This window comes from Mauremys mutica, chromosome 13, assembly GCF_020497125.1.
Source record: "Mauremys mutica isolate MM-2020 ecotype Southern chromosome 13, ASM2049712v1, whole genome shotgun sequence".
Lineage (NCBI taxonomy): Eukaryota > Metazoa > Chordata > Testudines > Geoemydidae > Mauremys > Mauremys mutica.
The window spans coordinates 18,537,681-18,560,817 of record NC_059084.1 but is presented as its reverse complement, the minus strand read 5'-3'; the positions used below and the strand labels follow the sequence as shown (position 1 = coordinate 18,560,817).

Sequence of the window (23,137 nt, the reverse complement as noted above, 5' to 3'; positions counted from 1 at the left end):
GCATGGTTAAAAATTCATAGAGTAAAAGCAACAAAATGGCTTGGATCAAAAATATCTCATGATTGCCATACACAGATTGTGAATTACAACTCTGTAAGAACATGCATATGCTTGAATTCAGTGTTCTACATCTCAGGAATCAGCAGCCACCAAAAAGCCATTACTCAGTAAGGGCTACTTCTGTTTCCGCAGTTCACAAAGGCAATTAGGAGAAGAGAGAGAAGCTACTACTACCCTAACCATCATTAATAGCTTCAGCGGGGACTTCATTTCTATTTTGCTGTTTTTCATCAGTCTCCCAAAAGGAAAAACCTCCCTGGAAATTATTTTGTGAACAATCAAGCTACTGGGGAAGATTTTTTCCCCAATTACTAAGCTCCCTGATTGAACCTTGTGCAATAGCTGTTTATTAATAATCCTTAGCATTTCTGTAGCACTAGTCCTGAGGATATCTCAAAGGTTTATAAGCCTCATTTAACTCTCTAACCCCTCGTTGTTATCTCCATTTTACAGTTGGGAAAAGAGAGGGACAGAAAGGAGAAATGACTTTTCCAAGATCACACAGCAAATCAGTGACAGGAAATCCTGACTCCAATCCCTTGCTCTAATCACTCCCACACTGGAAAAGGGTGTGTGCTGTAAAGGCTTGATCCTAAACCCATGGTAGACAATGGCATAGCTCTCGTTGACTTTAATGGTGCAGGATCAGGGCCTTAAAAGCCAGTGAATGTGTTACCCAGAGCCCGCAGATAGGGCCACTATCTGTGCAAAAAGTTATTGTTTAAAAGAGGTATTGGCTGTCTCTCTGCCTGTCGATATGAGTCTCATCACCATTGCATCTGGGTGCCTTCATGGGCTTGGTGTTTTATTTGCACCGTTACTTTGTTAATCAGAGCTCTGTGGGTATGTATCACCCACCCTTTCCCTTTTTGCCCCAGGACCCATTTGCAAATCAAATGCTCCACCTCACTAGGTTTGTCTGGTGAAATGTCTTATTCAATAGCTCATGGCTCCCAACGGGTATTGAGGCTCATAGGAATCTATTCTGATTTGCATGACAGGAGGAGAACCATGATTTGAGGCCTTCAATAATTCAGACATAGGTTAGGGTTTGTTACAGGAGTGGGTGGGTGAGATTCTGTGGCCTGCATTGTGCAGGAGGTCAGACTAGATGATCATAATGGTCCCTTCTGACCTTAAAATCTATGAGTCTATGAGGAGGAGCCAGGACGAAGGGAAGTGATGAGAGAGGGTAACAGTCCAATGCCCTTTCACCTCCATAATGAAACATTCTATTAAAAAGGGCATTCCAATACATATTAAACTTCAGCTAACAGGCCTGCTTTTGTCCCCATTGAAGTCAATGGAAATTTAGTCACGGAGCTCACTGGGAACAGGACTGTCCCCAGCTTGTGCAATCTATTGCGCTATGTGAGCTACCTTGATTTTCTTCATTTTCTCTGTTGAGATCTTTAGACGCTTCTTTCTCTCCAAAGAGGCTCTTCAGAATCGCATTTGCAATTGGAAGCATCATAGCAGTGGAGGCTGTATTGCTTAACCACATGGACAGGAAAGAAGTTGTCAACATCATTCCTAAGATCAGCCTGAAAGGCAGAAAAATTAAGTTTAACAACCTGTGTTTTGCAAGGTCAATTTTAGATTCCAGCAGAGAAAATCCCATGCCACAGTCTCATAAAATGAACAGGAACAAAGCTGGCTGTGGTTATCCTATAATATGCCAGAGCATGTATAACTGGGATAAGTGCTAATATGACAAGGCTGAAGTAGTTGCATTTCTCCTCTGCTACATTATAAGCCAACAAAGGAATGAAAACAACCTGAGCTTAATGAAATCAGCAAGCACTGAAAAAGGAGAGTGAGTGAGTGAGTGTGTGGATGTGTGTGGAGAGAGAGTAGAGGTGTGTGCAATGCTCTTACTAGTGTGCACAATTGACCATTTGTAGCACTGTTTTCTTGGCCAATCTGCAGCTCAGCTCACATGTTGAAATCACCAGAGTTTGAGCCTGGGGAATTAAGGCACGAAGCAAACACCATTGGTCTGTAGGTTACCTTGCAGGCTGGACTCCCACAAGCATGAGGACCTTCAGGGCAATCCGGCGGTGCAGGTTCCACTCTTCGATGGCCGATGCCATGATTAAACCACTGAGAAAGAGGAAGTTGGTGTCTAAAAAATACTGTGGGCAAACTTTGTTCGAAGGGAGAATCCCCAGAAATGGAAACAAGGTGATTGGCAGCAGAGCAGTCACAGCCAGAGGCAGGGCTTCTGTGCACCAGTACACGGCCATCACGAGGATCACATAGAGGCATTTTCCCTCCTGAGGAGGCAAAAGGAAATGGAGAGAGAGAATCTGATGGCTCTGGAGTTACAAACAAGCCTTTACACATTGGTACACTTACCACGGACAAGTAAAATACACCCACTTACCACCAGTGTGCAGGGGTAGAGAGATCATCGGAGGGGCTCACCCCTCATCTATGTAGAATTTTCCCCAGATCATTCCATTGGGGCAGGATTAAAATCATAGAAATGCAGGGCTGGAAGGGACCTCAAAATGTCATCTAGTCCAGGACTGAGTATACCTAAAACATCCCTGACACGTGCTTCTTCAACCTGTTCTGAAAACCTTCAGTAACAGGGATTCCACAACCACCCTTGGAAGTCTAGTCCAGTAGGTCACTATCCTTATAGTTAGAAAGTTTTTCCTAATATCTAACCTAAATCTCCCTTGCTGCAGATTAAGCCCATTACTTCCTGTCCTACCTTCCAGTAGAGAACAATTGATCACCATCCTCATGATAACAGCCATTAACATATTTGAAGACTTATCAGGTCCACCTCAGTCTTCTGTTCTCAAGACTAAGCAAGCCCAGTTTTTTTTTAATCTTTCCTCATAGATCAGGTTTTCTAAACCTTTTATCATTTTTGTTGCTCTTCTCTGGACACTGTCCAAATTGTCTAGATCTTTCTTAAAATGCAGCACCCAAAAATGGACACAGTACTCCAGCTGAGGCCTCACCAATGCCAAGCAGAGCGAAACAATTACCTCCTTTGCCTGACATACAACATTTCTAAACATACATGCCAGAATATTCGCCCTTTTCACAACTGCATCACATAGTTGGCTCATGTTCAATTTGTGATCCACTGTAACCCCCAAATCCTTTTCTAAAGTACTACTACCTAGCCAGCTATTTCCCATTTTGTAGTCGTGCTTTGATTTTTCTTCCCAAGTATACTTTGCTCATCTTTACTGAATTTCATCTTGTAGATTTCAGACCAATTCTCCAATTTATCAAGGTAATTTTGAATTCTAATTCTGTCCTCCAAAAGTGTGCAACCCCTCCCAGTTTGGTGTCATCTGCAAATTTTATAAGCATGCTCTCCACTTCATTATCCAAGTCATTAATGAAAATATTGAACAATACTTGATCCAGCACTGACCCGTGCGTGACTCCACTAGATACATCCTCCAAGTGTGATAGTGAATCCTTGACACCTGCTTTTTGAGTATGGTCTTTCAACGATTTGTGCACACACCTTATAGTAATTTCATCTAGATCACATTCCCCTAGTTTCCCTTCTGTGGAATGAAGAGAGGGTTCGGGACCTAGAACCTAAAGAAACCTTAATATCCATGTACATCTCAGGGGCTTTGCCATAGGCATTGGGTTATGTGTATGGAGGCTCTGTGCCTCCACATGAGGGGTGGGTACATCTCCCTTGTTATGGAGAGGAGAGTCAACTGCCTTCATGCACTAATTCTTCTCTCCCATCCCCTATGCCTACGGATCTGCACAGGGATGGGAGCAGGAGGAGCAAAACCTGGCTGGACTGGGAAGGGAAATGTGCATTGATCCTTCCGGACACCAGCAACAATAAATCCTCCAGCGACTGCATTAACTTTTGCACTGAGACCCCTCTATACCCTTGAGGGTGATTACGGGGGAGAGCTAGCAATAAAGGAAACAGAGAAATAATCCACTTGACTAATTATGTTGTTAATCTTCTGTCTACAATGCTGCTCAAATGAGATGAGAGTTGCTAACACCCTGGGTTTTCCAACAGAGTTTACAGACTGTAATGCAAATATTTTTTTGCCCTCAGTCCAAGTTCCAGAAACTTCGCAAGGTCAAATGACCTTTTTTCCCTATTGCCCAATCCTCTTCAGCTTCCAGAAAGGAAAGTTTCACCAAAATGAATTTCAACTCGGGTGTCATGTTCTGTCTCTTATTGTATCTGTGATTTAAACCGTTTGTCAATGTCCCAATGCAAGAGCGCCATCAATGAAGCTCTCAACTGATCTGGTTAGATAAAAGCACAATTCAGAGGCCTAGTTGTAAAGACAAGAGTTTTTATTTTCCGAAAAGAACACTGACAATTTGTACATATTAATTAAGCAATCCAACTCAACAGGCTACACCTTGTAGTCTAATAATTCACTTGCAGTGCAGGATCAAAAGCCAAGGTTTACAGACACAACCAGGCGTGAAGAATTGTACCATGATTCTGAAGTGTCTCGTTGCAATTTTGTGGTGTCAGCTATTAATCGATAACAAAAATAGCCAATGTTGTACTTTTGACAGAACTGCAGTTTTCTTGGTGTAACTTCGTTCAGAACAAAAAGTGGATGGACCCCACCCAAGAAAAGTTTTAAATGAAAACAAGGAGTGTATCTTTAACAGCACCCGTCCACCCCCCCAAATTTTGATTAGGAGTAAGGAGCCCCAAGAACAACCCCCACAGCCTCTAAGTCCTTAATGAAACTGAACATTTTGAATTATCAAAGCACTCTCCAAATATTAATGAACTAGTGCTCCCAGCCCCTGGGAGGTTGGTTAGTAAGCATTAAGGGAGTTAGGTGCCGACATTCAACTGATTTCACCTGCTATCCTAGCCAGTGTTCTTTGGCCAGGGCAACAGCTTTGCCAGTTGGTGAGGTGGTCAGGCCCCCCACAACCAATGCATATACTGTCTGTGCAGCATGCACCTCCCAAGGAATATGTAGCAATGTGTTCCTCCTCCCCATCATATTATATACCACTCTGCTTCCCCCGCCCCCATGCAGCATAGGGATTTGGGGAATAAATAAGTCTCTAGCTCAATTAAAGTTCAGATAATTTTTGGTAGCAAATGCAAACTTTCAAGTGGGTCTTGTGATTGGGTTAATTTTTAACCATTTAATGATTGCTAGGGAAGTCTTGGGTAACTCTGCACTGCCCCGGAGCTGCTTCCAGTTATACCACAGACAAAATTGGCTCTTTAGAGAATGGCCTCTGCTCCGCTGTGCCCAAGAGATACCTTTGTCCCACTGACGAATCCGGGATTTTTCATGCTAGGATACCTACTGTGCACTCTGCAATGGCAGAGGAAGCCAAGCCTTACCTAGCAATGGTTACTACAGAAGACAAACTTCCACTGCCTGGCAGCTTGAAGGAGGAGACAGGAACAACCCATCAGAAGAAGTGCGCTGACATCTTGGAGGGACTTCAGTGGGGACAGTGTTAAGGGAGCCAGGGCTAGTTCCAGGTTTTTTGCTGCCCCAAGCAAAAAAAAAAAAAAAGGCCGGAGTGCCGCCCCTTGAAAAGTGCTGCTCGCAAAGGGCCGGAATGCCGCCCCTTGAAAAGTGCTGCTCGCAAAGGGCCAGAATGCCACCCCTTGAAAAGGGCCACCCCAAGCACATCCTTGGAACGCTGGTGCCTAGAGCCAGCCCTGATGGGAGCTATTGGAAGACTTTCGTAGTCAGGCAAAATTTGCTGGGCAATACACATTCATCAGCCCATTGACTGCTTAACCCCTCCCTGCCGTTTGTCACAGGCTCGGGAGAAGAATCAGTAAGGCTAATGGTTTGCAACCACTTTTGTACATACCTTTTGTATGTACCTTTTGTATGTACCTTTTGTACCTACCTTTTGTACACACCATTTTGTACCTTTTGTACATACCATTTTGTACATACATATTGATACCTTAAGCTCTTGTTACCTGCTACTGGTACTCATAACTCCCTTTCTCTGCCTCCACAGTACAGATCCATGCTGCGGCCTGGTGATAGTCACAGTCCCCTGGCAGAATTTGGATAGCATCAATGGACCTCTCCAAATTACAACAGCCTCCTGGGGCTGCCATGCTGTGTACTACAGCCCCACAATCAATACACCCCTTAGGCCCTCAGCCACACACACCTATGCCAGGACAGCCAAGGTAGGAGAGGACCTTCCTCAGTTCCTGTGACAGGGGATTCCTCCCCGGGCCAGAATCTTTGGATCGCCGTTCACCACTCTGGCCCTTTTGCCCAGGGTAAGGGGGTCAGAGCAGAGGTGAGGATCTCACCTTTGATCACCATTATCTGGCATACAAATACCTATCAGCCTCCGGGCTGCTTGCAAACTGTTCACAATTTGACATTCATACTGTCACATGGTCTATTCACTGAGTAGGTGACCACTAGCATTGGAATCAGATTTCCACTCAGAATACTGGCTTCTTGCAATTATCCTGTAAATCATCATGCAACACATGCCTTGTTTGCAAACATTCTGGCTAGCAAACAGAGGTTAAATGACTTAACCCAAGGTCACACTGCAAATCAATGGCATAGCCTGGATCCCAGCTCTCTGTTCTCACCCGCTAGACTACACTCCCTTCCCAGAAGCAGTGATAGAACCCGGGAGCCCTAACTTCCAGGACCCTGCCCTAACCACTAGATATCACTGCTTTTCATTCTGCACATGCCTTCTCACCAGTGCACCATACCCCATTCTTGCAATCACTTCCACTCGCAGCCTCCATGCTGCTAGCCCATTGAACTCTATGGACATCACCCACCATCTCCTGTTAGCCTCAGACACCCTCTATTGCTACATAGTTTGAAAGTGGTTCCTGTTCATTGCTTTTAAACGTGAGAGCTGTAACCTTTTCCTGGGAGCTGTTAAGTTTCCTTACTCCAGTCAGGAGATATCCATTGCTTCCAAGCCTATATCTTGCTACTGAGTTAGTTTTAAGTTGATCTGTGTTCATTAAGGGATTGAACCTGTGTTTTTAGACAGCACTGGGCATTAAACACTTGCTTGGAGCCCCCGGAAGCAGGCCTGGCTACAGCAGATGCTGCCAAGCCAGGGGACTGTAGACACCGTGTTCATTAGAAGCAGTTGTTACAAGCACTTTGCACAGCTCATTAAAAGTGCCCCCTGTGCTCAGACTTGCAACACAGTTCCTCCGACCACCTGCTGCCCTGCCTGAGCTCTTTGCAATCATTCACAACTCCCCCTCATCTTCTTGGGTTAGATATTCAAGAATTTCAGCAGCAGCCAGAGAGGCGGGGAGGACCCGAGGTGCCCTGGTGCAAAGTGTGGTAAGGGAGATGCACTTCCTCAGGAAACCTTGCATCGTGGCGCTTAATGCACAGTCGACACATTACCCTTTCATTGTTTCAGCCCCCACTGAGGGAGCACATGCTGGCATCCAACCAAACCTGCCTCTGAGGTAAGACTTTCTCTTTCCCATCTGTAGAAGTAGGGATGATGCCAGTTACCCCAGGGTCTCCTCTTCCAACGATGTGACTCCCTCAGACAGCACTGACAAATGCAGGCGGTGTCGTTCAAATGTCAGCACGCCAGGATCCTGCAGTCCGTCTGTCAATGTATGTACTCACACAGCCGTCTTTACGTGGTATCTCTGCTTACAACCGGAGCTATTGCTGCCCTGCCGGGGGCTAATGGTGAAATTTTTTAACAGCGTCCCCTTGGTATGAATGGAGGGGTGGGGGATAAACAGCAATGGAAGGGCCCCAACTTGACAGGTGAACTTTCAATCCTCCGACACCCGAAACAATCAAAAATCGGGGAACGCTCTGCGGCAGTGTTCACAAGGAAACTCCTAGCCAGGTGAATGTCACCTGAGTGCACACTCGGATCATGTCCATTGGAAGGTTCACTGAGGGGTTCAAATCTTTTCAGGGAGCCTGGGCCCACTTAGGATTTTCCTCATGTTAAGTTTGTAGTTTCTTGCAGTTCTAATGCAAGTCCAGGTGAATCATCGCCCTTTGACCCACAACCCCTTGTGAATGGAAATGGATCCCCTGGGAAGCCAAACGAGCTGGCTCAGTCATTTACGTTAATTGGCCTTCACGATTCCAGTGGAGCTGAGTCAAAAATTAAAAAACCCTGAAGACCTTGAATAACCTCACCCCAGCTCCCACGCCCCACCCCTACTCATAGTGCTCAGTGCTTAGGCCAAACTGAGAGCTAAGATAATGGTTCTGTTTAAGTGCTGTACGTTAGGCCCCACATCTCCAGTCCCCTTTGAAAGACATTAAGAAGTGCATTGTGTTATGGCCAAAATCCAGCCCCTCCTTCATGGCTGTGGAGGGCCCTTTGGCAGCAGAACTGGTGTGGTTCCAATCCATAAGGTAGGGCTGGATGTGGGGGCCACCTGTGACATTAGGAGCTGGGCCTTTAAGGGCTGAGCTTCCAAGGCAGAGAGTCTGTGAGGGGTGCTGCTTAGCCGGCTGGAACAGGACACAGAATAAAGCAGAACTCTTCTAAGCACATGAAGCACCGAGTGACCACTGAACACTACAATGCACGGCTGAACCAACACCCACCAGCTCTAACTTCCACTTGCTTTTAATACCCCCCTCGAGGCAATTACACTGGCATAGCTCACCAGAGCACAGTGCTCGCTGCCCCCCACCCCCTCATGTTCCCTCCTGCCCAGGGATGTGGGGAATGGGTAGCATAGAGCTAGCTACTGTGGCTTCTCATTACCAAGGGATTCTCTACAATCAGGGCATGCCTTGGGGCACCTTTCCAACTGCTTTATGCTGCTCAAAGCTTCCAGAACGGTACTGGCCCAGAGTGTTCATCATATATATTTATCAGGGTTTAGCTACTATGCCAACAGATAGATTATATATTAAACCAATGCATGGACTTGCACCAGATCTACATTTATTATCTTCCCTGAGGGCCTGGCTCATAAGAAACTGGTTTGAGAAACCCTCAAATCAATGAGGTTTCTAGCAGCTGTCTGTTCTAAGTCAGTCATTTAACTTCAGCCAGGCAGTTAATGGCATATGTTCCACAGCTAGCACATGTTCCTTTTACAAGCCACTATGCCATCTGGTATCCCACCGCATGGGCTCCCCTCACCTGCTGAGACTGCCTGTTCAACCCTCTTGGTGAACATAGTTATATACGTAACCTGTGCCCTTCATTTCCCAGCAGCCACCTGCCGCTCAGGCTGTGCAGGACAGGTTAAACACAGTTCCAGACATTAGAATTTAATCCCACATGGATACCTCAAGTACAGTTCTTTGCTTGCTTAAAAAAAAGGAGTCAATTTATTTTTTGAAACCGGAAGTTTTACCTGGAACGTGAACAAATGACACTCTGCAAGAGTCACTCCCAGCTGTAGGCTCATCCATACTCTAAACTTAAGGAGGACAGTTCAGATAGTGAAACTGCTGCTCGAATTTGTTTTAAACACGCAGGGCCAAATTCTGCCCTGATTTATAGTCACCACACTGACACTGGGAATTTGACTTTGAAGTAATACAGATAGTAATGGCAGTGAAGCAGCAATTTTTTAAAATTGCGAATGAACTTAAAGCTCATGAAAATTACAGACTAATTGCTAACATAGCTCAGTCAGAGACGGTGAAAGTTTCCCACTTCCAACTCTGCCAACACCTCTCTAACCTGACCTGCAGCAGCTCCTGCTATTCCAGGCCTCAGCTCTCCACACAATGCCCCACAATGCACCGAATCGCTGATCTGCAGCACCCCCCCGCACATAATGCCCAGTTCTGAGTTGCAATCCCCTCCACTTTTCCATCACTGGGTCTTTCTGGAGCAAAAAAGTGCTAATCATGCTGACCTGTGTGGACTTGCACATGAGGATTGTGCTACCAGTATATTAGAAACCCCGAGTCTGGGCTTCCAAGGGCTGGTCTACACTACAAAGTTAGGTCGACATAAGGCAGCTTATGTTGACCTAATATGTCAGTCAGTGCCTACACTACAGCTTTTCTCCCATCGATGTCAGTGCCCTATTACACTGACATAATAACTCCACCTCCAGGAGAGGCATATGGCTTATGTCGGTGTAGTTAGGGTGATGCAATGTCTGTGTAGACACTGTGTCCTTTACATTGGCTGTCCTGTCTTGCAGGAGCCGCAAAATTGACAGGAAAGCCCCGCTCCATTGGAGAGCTGGGCAGCTGGACTCTGCTCCCAGCTGGGAGCCAGGGTGAGAAGCCCAGGGGACTTCAAGCTCCGATCCCAGCTGGGAGCCAGAGCGAGAAGCCGAGGTGACTTCCTCCCTGCTTCTGGCAGGGAAGGGGCAGGCAAGAAGCCCTGGGCAACTTCCCCTGCTCCCTGTGGGGAGCGGGGAGCAGAATGGGAGGCAGCCCGCCAGGACCCCAGGAGCCTGTGGGGCAGCCAGGCTCCTGGCGTACAGCTGAGAGACCGGGCACTCAGCTCCCCACACTGTCCGTCTTAGGTCGGTGGAAGTGTTCCTGGTGAGGACGCACACTGCCGAGCTAAGGAGAGTAGTGTAGACATACATAGTGTAGACAGTAGTGCAGTAATTATTGTGGTGGCTGTAAGTAGGCCTAGGTTTGTAGTGTAGCCATACCCCAAGACAAGAGTCTGCATTTAGTACACTTCATGCGTCTTCTACCACAGACTATATGTCTGGACCTACATCACTGTTAGCTTCAAAAGGGAAGCCATTAAAAGCATTAAAGCCACTTGTTCGGCTACAGAAAATGAATGCACAAACTAACATAATGAGCTATTTACAAGTCTGCAGAAGGAAGGAATTAGATACCTGTTATGTAATCCTATTTCTGCCCTTTGAAATGATCAAAAGATTTCATATGCACTTAGTAAAACATCATCCAAAAAGCAGTTATGCAAAATGGAAACTATGGATTTTAATTCCATAAAGGAATTCTCTCTACTACTGTGTGGTGGCATCAACTAAAACAATGTTAATTCTTCTTCTTTCTTTCTTTCTTTTTTATTTCAGGGATTCACGTTGTGACTTTGGAAGTGAAGGTTTTATCTGACTAGAGCCGTGCACAAAGTCAGTGGACTACACAGGTTTCCCCAACACAGCTCTGCGAATGCACATGAATCATGACCTGCTATAGCCATGGCTGTTCCAGTCCAGAGCTTCTCTTGAGCAGAGACTGCCAAACATGCTGAACTGTGCCCAATTTTTGCTGATAGGAACAAATTCATTTTCAAGTGGCTCTGAGTCGCAATGTGAATTCAAGGGTGAAATCCTGGCCCCGTTTAAGTCAATGGCAAAAAACCTCCCAATCAAATACCCCAAGTCTCCTGAGAGGAAATACTAGTCATTCTAGACATCTAGCCAAACTTTGTTGGAGAGAAAGCTGTAAAAATCCTGTATTTCCCCAAGAAGGTTTTCTGCTTTCGCTGTAAAGACACGTCACCTGCTCTGCTCTCTAACACACAGTCCCCAAGCCCATATCCTAAACTGGAAACAGCTTGTACAGAAAAATCCAAATATTTCACTCAAGAAGCTTCTTCAGTCATGATAACAAAGGTTGCCTGTTTACAAGCATGTCCCACACCTGCAAAATGCCATATTTTACAACATTGCCCGTAAGAGGGAATGATGACAAGCCATTTACACCATGTAATACTCATTGGGCATATTGTGGTCCATGCGTCATTTTATTGAGACTCCAACCACAATGCTGACACCAAACCTGCAACTTTTGGCTGTCCTGAGAAAACTGTTCTTGGGTGTAGATCTTGGGATTTCCTTATAGTGGGATTTCCTTACAGTTGGGGAGGCAGTGTGCCTAGTAGACAGAACACTATGCTGGGACTCTGGAACCCTGGGTTAATAGCTCTGCCACTGGCCTGCTGGGTAACCTTGGGCATGTCACTTCGTCTCTCTGTACATAAGTTTCCCTTTGAGATCTACTGATGCAAAGCACTCTATAAGCGCTAGCTGTCCTAGGAAGGTTGAAAGAGTAGAATCACATACTTGTTAGTGCCAGATCTTAGCATATTCCACTTAATTGTAACCAGTTCTGAGACCCTTCTTGCTTAGTTCTGCATTAGTCAATATTCCCACCACCCTGGGATGGATTGGTTTGTTTGGAGCTATTGCTTCCCCTGCGTGTGCACGCACATACGCACACACACATAAAGCTCTAGGCACTTTCACAAATATATAAATACACATCACAATTAAAATCACTGTATCTGCACCCTACAACAAAGCAACATTTCTCCACCACTCCAATAGAGTTAAACTAAGCACAGACCCTTCCCCTGAACTCACTTCCACCCCAACTGCCCAAGAGTTAAAAACGATGGACTTACAGTGTACCCACAGGGACTGCTCCTCAGAAAATGCCCTCCTGGCAACTCCTAGCAGTTAAACCCAGGAAGAATCTAGCTCAAGAAACTACGCCATCCACAACCGTGGTAGCACAGCAGGGGAAGAGAGCCAGAGTAGCCAGGTCCCAAACCAGGTAGGGATAAAACCGCACAGGGAAATGGCTAAGCAGCCCGTGCAGCTCACAGCCACAGGCTAAGCCTTATCCATGCTGTGAGTGCAGGTAGAATACCTTATTTTCACCCTCAGCCCAGACTCTGCTCCCGGTACCAGGGGCATAACCCCATGCTGTGGAATCTGACCCAGAGTGTGCTCTGGGGGTATGGGCCATTGATCTAATTCCCTCTGCCTTCTCTCTTTCCCTTTGTGGGATGCGGGGCCCCATCTGTGCAGGGGGTCCTGTGCAGGGCAGTTTTCCCAAGCTCAGGAATCCAATGCCATTTTGCCCTCTATGGAGCTGGAGGCACCGTTTGCATCAGGTATTTATGGCCCTGCCAAGCAAACATGAGGATCGGGTGGGAAAAGCCAAGGTGGGAAGGTTCATGGGGTCTCCTGACTTGAGATGCTCTTTCAGGGCATAGTGCTGCAGGTTCCCTTGTCTTCTTCTGGCTGGGTGGGGGAAAGCTCTCCCCAGGCAGCCAGCACAGGCTGTCCGGGGAGGGGATTCAGACCAGCATAGAAGCCAGCCCCAAAGTCCCCGGTGGCTTGACAGGAAACGGTCTGGAAAACACGTTTATGGACCAGGGCCGGGTGCCAGCGTGCGGCGAGTGCTGACGGGCTGCAGCGGGGCACTTGGAGCCGGGCATGGGCGCAGAGCGGGGGAAGGAGCGCAGGAGCGCACATCGCACGTGTGTCCCAGCGGCCGGGCGCCCTGTGCCAGCGAAACGCGGCTCTGCAGCCAGCGCTTGGCGCCGAGAGACGCGGCGGAAAGTTCTGAGAGTTGGACACCAACTCGCTGGCTGCGGTCCCTGCTGCATCCGAAGGCGCCGAGGCAGCCTGCTCCGCCGGGACCGAGACACAGCCCTGACCCGGGGGAGGCCCCGGGACAGACGAGGCGCTGGGCCGGTGGCGGATCGGTTCCAGCTGGGGCGCTCCAGGGAGGATGCACCTGGCCCAGCGCGGGCAGGGCAGAGGGGAGTGGCTGGGGGCAGGTAGGCAGGATGGTGGCTCGCCCTGGGAAAGGGGCCAGAAGGGACCTGGGGAGGGAGCGTGGCGGGCAGGACAGGGGCTCCCCTGGGGGCGGCGGGGGGGGGGTTCCCTGGGATGAAGGGAGGGGATCGCTAGGGGCCAGGGCTGGAGGTGTCTCTTGGAGAAGCAGGGGAATCGGGATTCCCTGGGGGCAGGCGGGAGGGGTCCCCTGTGGGGTCAGCGTGGGGGGTGCAAGGGAAGGGGTTACCTTGGGGGGCAGGCTGATGATGATGGGCAGCAGCACCAGCGGGGTGCAGAGTAACACCAGGAACCGGCGGATACTCCACACTTTCTTCACTAGGGCTCCGATCGCTGCCATAGCCCGCCAGACACCCGGCTGGACCGGACTGCGCCCGGGCGCAGGGGCCGCCGCTTTATCCCGGGGGAGGAGAGTTACTCGGGGAGGGGGAGGGAGGGCTCGTACCTGGGGGCGGCACTGAGCACGGGGCCACTGCTGCTGGCCTCCTCCCCCCCCTCCCTCCACCCCGCATGACAACCCCGCTCCTCATTCCTCACCACACCCCCTGTCCCGCATCCAGCGCCACCCACCCGGGAGCCGGAATCCAGAGGCTGGCGGGGGGGCCCCGGCCGACACCTGCGTGTTCGGTACAGCGAACAGCTTCCCCTCCCCGAGGTGAGGGGCGCATGATGTGCAAAGCAACCTCCACCCCCTAGCCACGGAGCTGGTGAGCAGTGACCTCTGGCCAACTAGGCTGAGCGATCTTATCCAGTCTGGCTAGATACCACCAGGATGGGCACCTTAGAAATCCCTAACCGGCCCATGGCTGCGGGCAAGGAAGAGTGGTTTGCAGCCAGTTTTCTCAGAAGCCATCGCTCAGCATCCTTGGAGCACTACCCCTCCCTTGTGGGTCCCACAGCCAGCTCCCACTGATTGCTGGCACACCCTAGGAGTGCTCCCTAAGTTGGCCGAAGAACAGCTGTCCTGCTCGCAGAGATTCTGGGCACCCCAGCTCTCCCTGTCCTTGACCCTGCTGTGGGAAGTGCTGTCCTTTCTGCTGCTCACACCTCATGGGACTCGCTGCTGCTCATCACTCACTCCCTTTGGCTTGAATGTCAGGGAAGTGTAATCCCCCTCTCTTGAGCCTGCTAGAATGACTCTGCTTACTGCCATCATCCCGGCTTTCCACCATTCATGTGTCACCACCCAGCAGATGGTAACTCAGATGAGAATGTGCTGTATGGAGTCAGAAGCACAGAGGTACCATTGGCTGCATGTGTTCTGGATATGAATTAGGCTCCCTGAGTGCCATGGGGGTGAAGAGAGCTCAGTATTAATCACTGGTGACACCATCTCCTTTTCTACAGCGAACTGGTAGCTGTCCTGAAGCGTTTTCTCAGTTATCAAACACCAGAGCCTTCTCTTCAAATCATCATCACAGAAGAGCGCCTGATTGCATCTATGACACAGCTACTCAAAGTGAATCCAGCTGTAAACTATCTCCAGTTGCTTCACATGTATTACACTAGCCATGATTGTGTGTGGCCTGGCCCTGCCTTTCTGCAGCCGCTTAGCTTATTTCATAATGTGGAGCTGGTAGTCCAGTTATTCTGCATTGGAATAAGTGAAGAGAAATAGAGCCAGTTGCTGTATTTGGGGGGGGGGGAGTTATATGCAACAACCAAGTTAAAAAGTTCAGAGTTTAATAATAATAGTAATATGAGCTCAAGGCCGAGTCATTTAAACACTGCAGAGAAGCTGGCAGCCCCTGAGCTAGTGTTTCCTTTCAGTCACTTTAGAAGCATGTTGTCCTTGGGGCAAATTTACCCCTTGTTCAACACTACTGAAGTCAGTAGTTACACCAGGGATGATTCTGGGCTGGCCCTAGTGTTCAATGAGCACAAGCAGTGTATGTTTTGTTATCCTTGGGTATCTAACACGAAGAAACACTGACAGTGTTTGTGATACTGCAGTTGGTCGCCTTTAGAAGGCCAGTAATGGCAGCTTCTCCCCTAAACGTGCCTTTTACAGTGAACAGCAAGGCCCAGTCTGAGAATGAGTCCGTGAAGTAGTGAATACACATCTTGCCCTAGACTTCAAGGCACACATTTTCATTTTGTGATCGTTTAGTCTAGTCTTGATTCTCCATCGCCTTGCACCTTATATCATCATTTACACTTTTGCAAAAATGATGAGGATTCCCATAGGTGTGAATGGAATATTCTGATTTGGGAGATCTCACCTGCTTACATAGGTGCAAGGGAGAAGGCATTGGGAAATAAGACCCTTATTTTTAAAAAATAGCTTTTGCCAGGCTAAGAAATCTAAAGCAAAGGTCCAGTATAGAAATCAATTCCAAAAATGTCATGTACCTTTAAATTTTGCACTGTTATAGCTACAAAAGGCAGAAAATGTAAAGTTAAGATTCCATCAGAAACATTAACTATGTAACCTTCATTATTATTTAACATTTATATTACAGTAACACCCAGACAGGCTTCAGCCGGGATCAAGGCCTAATTGCACACGTAAATGCATTCTCTGCTGTGAAGAGCATAGAATTAGGTTTTTGCAGCTAATGGCGAAAGTTTTTTAAAGAAAAAAAAGTAGGAGAGGAAGGGGGTGGGTAGAGGGAATAAAAAATCCAGGGCTCCTCAGTTTGCAATGTTTACAAAATGGGGGAGGGAGAGGAAAAGGGCTGCATTTCACAGCACATCTGCAAAAACTCTCATTGGTGGCAGGTGTGATAGGTATGGGTGGTATTGCTATAGGTGTAGCCATTGCACTATGCTTTGAAAATTTGGCCCCATGAATTAAATTCACATTTCAATCCAGATATCTATGGAATAAAATTGCAGATCTAGGGTCAAGTATCAGAGGGGTAGCCGTGTTAGTCTGGATCGGTAAAAAACAACAGAGTCTTGTTAGTATATAAGGTGCCACAGGACTCTTTGCTGCTTTTAGAGAGTCTTGTGGCTCCTTTAATACTAACGGATGTATTGGAGCATAAGCTTTTGTGGGTGAATACCCACTTCATCAGACGCATGTAATGAAAATTTCCAGAGGCAGGTATAAATATGCAGGCAAGAATCAGTCTGGGGATAACGAAGTTAGTTCAATCAGGGAGGGTAAGGTCCTCTGCTAGCAGCTGAGGTGTGAACACCAAGGGAGGAGAAACTGCTTTTGTAGTTGGCTAGCCATTCCTAGGGTCATGACTACCCTGTCTTTCCCATGCTGCCAAACAGGAGGAGATCCCCAGCTAGATGGAATAGAGGTCCCAGTATGAAAAGGGTTGAGAACCACTGATCTATAGGATTACAATCCAGAAGTGAATATCTAGGCAAAGTTCTCACTGAGATCAGTGGAGTGTTGCCTGAGAAAGGATGTCAGCATATGGTCCAGTAGCAGAAGGTAATACTGCAGATCTGCTTAGCTTAGATTCTTGCTTTCTTTGTGCTCTCCCATTTCGCCCTCTCCCCCCTCCCACCTGTTACATCTTCCTCCATAATTTAGAGCATATTCTATTTAGATATTGTTCAGACACAGACATAGGCCAACGGTGAAAAGTTCTACGTTCTGGGTTGCAGAATGCACAGAAAACAACTCAGCATAATGACAAGCAACAGCTCCAAATCTTTAGCATTGGCCCCAGAACTCAGACACTAGCCAGCACTGCTGTGAAATAGCTGGCAGTGGAAAGGGCATGTTTCCAAAGATGACTTCTCCAGTAACAAGGTAACTCAAAGGCTCCTATCAATAACTAGAAGACAGAACCCTTCTCACGGTGGAATACAGGTCAAACCTGACTCAGATAAAACAAATGGAATGGGCAGGGTTGGGGGAGGTAATGCTTTCCCCTGTACATGTTCCCTTCTCCACTAGAAGGCCTTAGGAAGAGCACAGACAAAGGACAGAAGATGGAAGAGAGCCACACACATCATGTTGATTGATCTCCTTTCACAGTAACGAAGGATTAAAGAAACCAATTGACGACTTTGTTAGCGAGTTACCCTTAATCAGCTGATTAAAGGGATACAGAGTGACCTGCAAACAAATCAACCCAGCCTCTGGGCTTGGCCAGACATTGTTCAAATGAGTAGTGTCACTGTTTCATTAAGATTACTTGGTTAATTAATATTTATTTACTTTTGTCTATTTATTTAATGTATAAAATGTGCCTATCACTCCAGCTGCTTGTAGAAGGCAGTTCAGAAATACACACAAAGTAAAAACTGACTGGCTGTCAACATACAACAATCACTGACCTCCCTTCCCCAGCAACACAAGCCCATCTTCCTGCCATCTCCATGCAGCCCTAGTCACTCCTCCCTCAGAAAAAGGTGCTTACATCTGACATGCTAAAAAATAATGAAAATCAGTGTGCTTAAATATTTGTTCAAATGCTCAATCTGGAATCCAGTATCATATTTCTTCCCCGTACACAGAAATCAAACACAACTGCACATTACGAAGAAGCCAAAAATGACAATGCAGGGAGGTGCAGTTGCTTTTCCAACTCCACTCAATAACACAGGGCTTTTTCAAAGAATGTTGACAAGTTCTCTACACTGTAAAGGTAAGAGCTAATCACAGCAGACCCAAGCCAAAGGACAACAGTCAGTTCCAAACTTTCTCAAAGTTTGCAGGTGCTCAGCTCAAGAGTTTTGGTCCAGGCCCATGGGCGGCAGGTTATATATTTGTGTGGGGCCCGGGCCCCAGCAATATTCAGGGCTGGGCGCCCTGCTCCAGCAATAGTTGGAGCTGGGTCTCTTCCCGCCCCCCCACCCCCGGTCCTGCCTGGATTGGCCCCGGCCACCGCAGGTCTCCCCCCGCCGCCGCGACCCTGCCTGGAGCAGGTCCCAGCCCCCGCCTGCCACCCCCCCCTCCGCGTGTTCCCCCCCCTCCGCCGCGTTGTGTTGCGTCCCTGCCTGACAGAACGCAACGCGCCTCTCCCCTGCCTGCTGCCCGGAGGGCTCCCAGCAGATTTGCTGTCTGCTGCCGCAGGGTCCTAGTGCCTGCCCTCCGCCAGTACTGGCAAGGCAGGCTGCCCTTACCCTGAGCCTCTCCAACCCCAAACCCTCAGCCCCAGCCAGAGCCCTCATTCCCCCCGCACCCTAATCCTCAGCCCCAGCCCTGAGCACCCCCACATCATGAACCCCTCATCCCCCTGCACCCTAATCCTCAGCCCCAGCCAGAGCCCTCATCCCCCGCACCCTAATCCTCTGCCCCAGCCCTGAGCGCCCCCACATCATGAACCCCTCATCCCACCGCACCCTAATCCTCTGCCCCAGCCCTGAGCGCCCCCACATCATGAACCCCTCATCCACAGCCCTCACCCCACACTCCAAACCTCTGCCCTAGCCCTGAGCCCCCTCCTGCATCATGAACCCCTCATCCACAGCCCTCACCCCACAGCCCAACCCTCTTCCCTAGCCCTGAGCCCCCTCGCATCATGAACCCCTCATCCACAGCCCTCACCCCACAGCCCAACCCTCTTCCCTAGCCCTGAGCCCCCTCCTGCATCATGTACCCCTCATCCTCAGCCCCACAGTCCTCACCCTGCACTCCCTCCTATCCCCAAACTCCCTCCCCCTTCCCACACACCCCTTCCCAACCCCAAACTCCATCCCAAAGCCTGCACCCTTCACCTCCTCCTGCACACCCACCCCCTGCCCCAGCCCAGAGCCTGCACCCAGCACCCTTCCTGCACCCTAATCCCCAGCCCAGGATCTGCACCCCAGACCTCCCCTGCCGAGCCCCCTCCCAGAGCCTTAGGCAGGTGGGAGCGGAGTTGGGGGGGGGCGGAGTTGGGGGCGGGTTCTGGGCCCCACCAAAATTTTTACAAACTTGCCACCCATGTAATATTCTGCCTTGTGTCATTCTAATCTTAGCAAAAACTAAAGCTATTTCCCCACTTTGCACACTGATGCTGAATAAGCAAAAACTAGCAAGTGAATGTGGCCCAAATACATTAATCCAAGCAAAGGCTAAGCTTGTTAGAAAAGGATGCTTTATAAACAGGTCACAGAGGAAGTACAGAAACTGCCCACACCAGAATTATAACTCCAAATGACTGGCTTTTCACACCGGACCTCAAATACCCCTGCAAAATAAATTCCCGATCAGCACAGGCAGGATAGCTCTTTTCCTCTTTATCAAACACCAAAAAAAAAAAAAAAAAAAAAAAGACAGCATAAAGGGCAAGGAGAGGATTCTTTTATTTAACTAACTAAAAGTAAAATCCAACATGGACATTCAAACAATTGATAATAAACTACAATCCTTCAAATTATGATGTTACAGAAGAATTCTGAAAATATCCTAGATAGACCACATAACTAACCAAAAAAGTATTAAAGATGATTGGAACTCAGTCACCGGACCTGGGGAGAGGGCCAAGGAGCCCCTTTCCCCCCACCCCCCAACACACATACTTTTTAACAAAAGAAATACATGTGGAAAAAACATGATTGTACTCCTAGGGACAAAGATGCACTATGAGATCAGATGCATTCCTAGATATCCACTGCAATCCTAGATAATTGCATGATCAAAACTGCATTAAGTTTACATTTTTTGCTTAATAGATATTGTATTGCTTCTGTCTGCTACAGCCTGTTCATGATGTTTGTTAGGATTTCTAAAAATATAAAATATATTTTTGATTTTATTTTATTTTTTATAAAACATAGAAAAATCATTTCATGTGGGAGCTCTTCTATGGGGACACGTTTACCTTCTTTCAGAGTTGTTTGTTATGATTATTAATTTTGTTGATGCCTTTTTCTAAGGAGATGTACAATTTAGGGTTACAATTATTAAAATATACATTATATATAAACAAGGACAATTTGATTGTAATGTTACAGAATTGCAAGTTACAGTTCAATAGTAAAAAAAAAATAATGCCGTATTAATAGTGGCGTATATGCAATAACATGATAAATGCAAGTGAAGTACAAAATTAAAATGCAGTCCCGATGTTTAGAACTAAAGTTGTCTTCTTTTCTTTTGTTTGTTCATACTATAATTATGCCTTAAATATTATAATCTGGCTACATTTTGTATTCTGGGTATTTATGTTACAGTTGTACTCTGTGGGATATTTAAGTAGCACTTTAATTCCCCCGCCACTCTGGCCTTGCCCTCCCCACAACCTTCTACAAAGGTTCCGATGCCCTTAAACTCAGTCAATGCAATGTAGTATCCTAGTGGACCAAAAGGACTGTTATCCACAAAGAGATAAGCAGAGGATCGTACAGAATGAGCGACCATAAGTGCAAACCTCCAGGAATGGAAATGCCACATAAGAAGAAAAAAGTAAAATCGACCACAGCCTCAGAGAATCTCAGTCTCTCTATGCAAAGGGCCAAAGATACAGATGACAATTCAAACTTTATAATCAAATTGAGGAACAGATCAAAGGGGGAAAAGATGGGAGGATAAAGTCAAGTGCGGGCTGGACTTTCTCTCTGTTTTGTTGCTGTGTCTGGAGCACAGCGAATGGAGGCTAAATCAGTCTGAATAAAACCAGAGAGTGAGCAGAAAAGACAAGCAACATAATAACCTGATCTCACTTTGCACTTCCTACAGCATCCTCTCACTGACTAGCTCAAAGTGCATTACAGACGGTGATGAATTCAGCCCCACAACGTACTAGGAGATACGAAATTATTATTAGGCAGACAAGCCCTTTCCCCTTCAGAGCCAATTAGCCATCAGGGGCATTAGCGATACAAGATAGGTCATTCCTAATGTGTCAGGAAAGTCATAGTTTCTAACAGAGTCAAATGAGTAGCAAGAAAGTACAAAACAGATTCCAAAGAAGAAAACCATCCCCTGGATAATAAGAACCATAAATCACTGGCCCGGTGGAAAAGAGGTGGAGTATATCGCCACAGAGCTTGTTGGTACAATACGTTTTAGAGACTGATTTGCAACTTGTCTGAGCAGATCCTGGTCCATGTGAGATAGTTTCTCCCTCCTCTCCAATAGCACTTTATAGCTTCAGAATACTATGCAAATAATAACAAATCAATTAATACCCCTATCAGCCCTTTGGGGTGGGTGAGTGGATATTATTATTATCATGCCAACTTTTCAAATGGGGAAACTGACACAAGAAGTTAAATGACTTGCTCAAGGCCACCCAGAGAGCCAGTGGCAGAGCTAGAATTCAGGATGTTCCTAGCTCCCAGCCCCCTGCTCAGTCCATGCTGGCATACATACCTCCTTTCCTGCTTATTTTCTTAATGATACTGTGTGGTTCTCCATTTAAATTAAATAACTGGTTGGAAGAGAGAAAGGTATGTGTATGTTTCAGCCCTTTCTGCAAGTTTCATATTTTGCCATTGAGAGACATGAATAAAAAGTTACCGCATGAACAAAGATGCAGAATAACTCTCCAGCATTGCATAAGCTTTAATCCTTTACAAACAAAGCAGCTGATGAGACCTTATTCAATCAGACTAATTGCATTTCTCTCTCCACACACAACCTGCAGATCCAAACCCAGAAGGCCAAAGTCAAACTTCAAAACCAACCACAGGCAACAGTACAGCCCTCCAAAGCCTTCTTATGCCAGCCTGATTCGCTGAAAAGAATCTGTTTTCAAAGAGAGTAAACAGCCTCAAAGATGTTAATTACAGAGCAACTGCAGCACTAAAGGAAAATGAGCTCTTCATGCCCACACCAAAAATGACCAAATAAAACAAAAAACAAATGATCTGTGGGAATTCGGGAATGCAGCTCTAGACAAAACAAAAACAAACCCCAGTGAAAAGATGAAACATCCTGGAAGCAAAGAACTGAAACACAACCAAGACCATAATATAGTTGGGTGAGCCTCACCAAACCCAGTGCCGTTCATTGGGCAATGATTTCCCAATACCAGAGTTCTCTACAGCAGCAGAGATGCACATGGCTAAAGCAGGTTGCATTTTAGTTGGGCTGCTTTTGTTAGCCTGATGCTGTTTCAATTTCCCATCCTTTGATAGGGTAGCCTTGATTTGAACTGATTTTCTATCTAGGCTCCAGGGTTATCAGGGATCATTTTGACAAAGGTAGAAATCAGGAGCCAATGGGGTAGATTTCACATTTTCAGACCACGAACACAAGACCCGAATCTGCTGCCCTTACTCCTGTGACTAGTCCCAGCATAACTGTCATGGGTCTGCTCCGGCTCCCATTGAAGTCAACGGCTACACACCTATGTGAGTTAGCCAAGAGGGTAAGGACTGCAGTATCAGGCCCATAATTAACAACAAGAAGGAAAGAGAACGAAAAGGGAGCCTGCTCATCAGCTGTGAACATGACTCTAATGATGGAGGTTTTTAAACACACACAACCCAATCACTAAGGTAACATTCCATGCGTGGCGACAAAGGATGAGCGGATAAAGAAGCTGAAGACCCAACGGTAAAATTCTCAAATCATAAACCACTACAACTTAAAAGGAGACCAAGTCACCAAATAATATACTCTGCCTCTGTGCTGTAGCCACAGGAGCCCCACAAACCCCTCTCTCAAAAATCAACTGTGTCAAATACAAGAACACCGTGAGATCTTAGAAAAGAAAGAGAGTTTAT

At 47.1% G+C, this 23,137-nt stretch overlaps 1 protein-coding gene across 1 annotated transcript in view; it reads right to left on the bottom strand.

Moving 5' to 3' along the window:
- The window catches only part of SLC13A3 (solute carrier family 13 member 3), a 39,790-nt gene extending 25,836 nt beyond the window's left edge, over nucleotides 1-13,954 (bottom strand). Inside the window, exons 1-3 of the mRNA XM_044985641.1 lie at nucleotides 13,800-13,954; nucleotides 2,071-2,336; nucleotides 1,441-1,604 (exon numbers count right to left, since the gene is read on the bottom strand). Coding sequence (XP_044841576.1) covers nucleotides 1,441-1,604; nucleotides 2,071-2,336; nucleotides 13,800-13,910 — 541 coding nt within the window. The 5' untranslated portion in view covers nucleotides 13,911-13,954. The remainder of the gene's footprint in view (nucleotides 1-1,440; nucleotides 1,605-2,070; nucleotides 2,337-13,799) is intronic.
- Nucleotides 13,955-23,137: the final 9,183 nt, after the last annotated feature.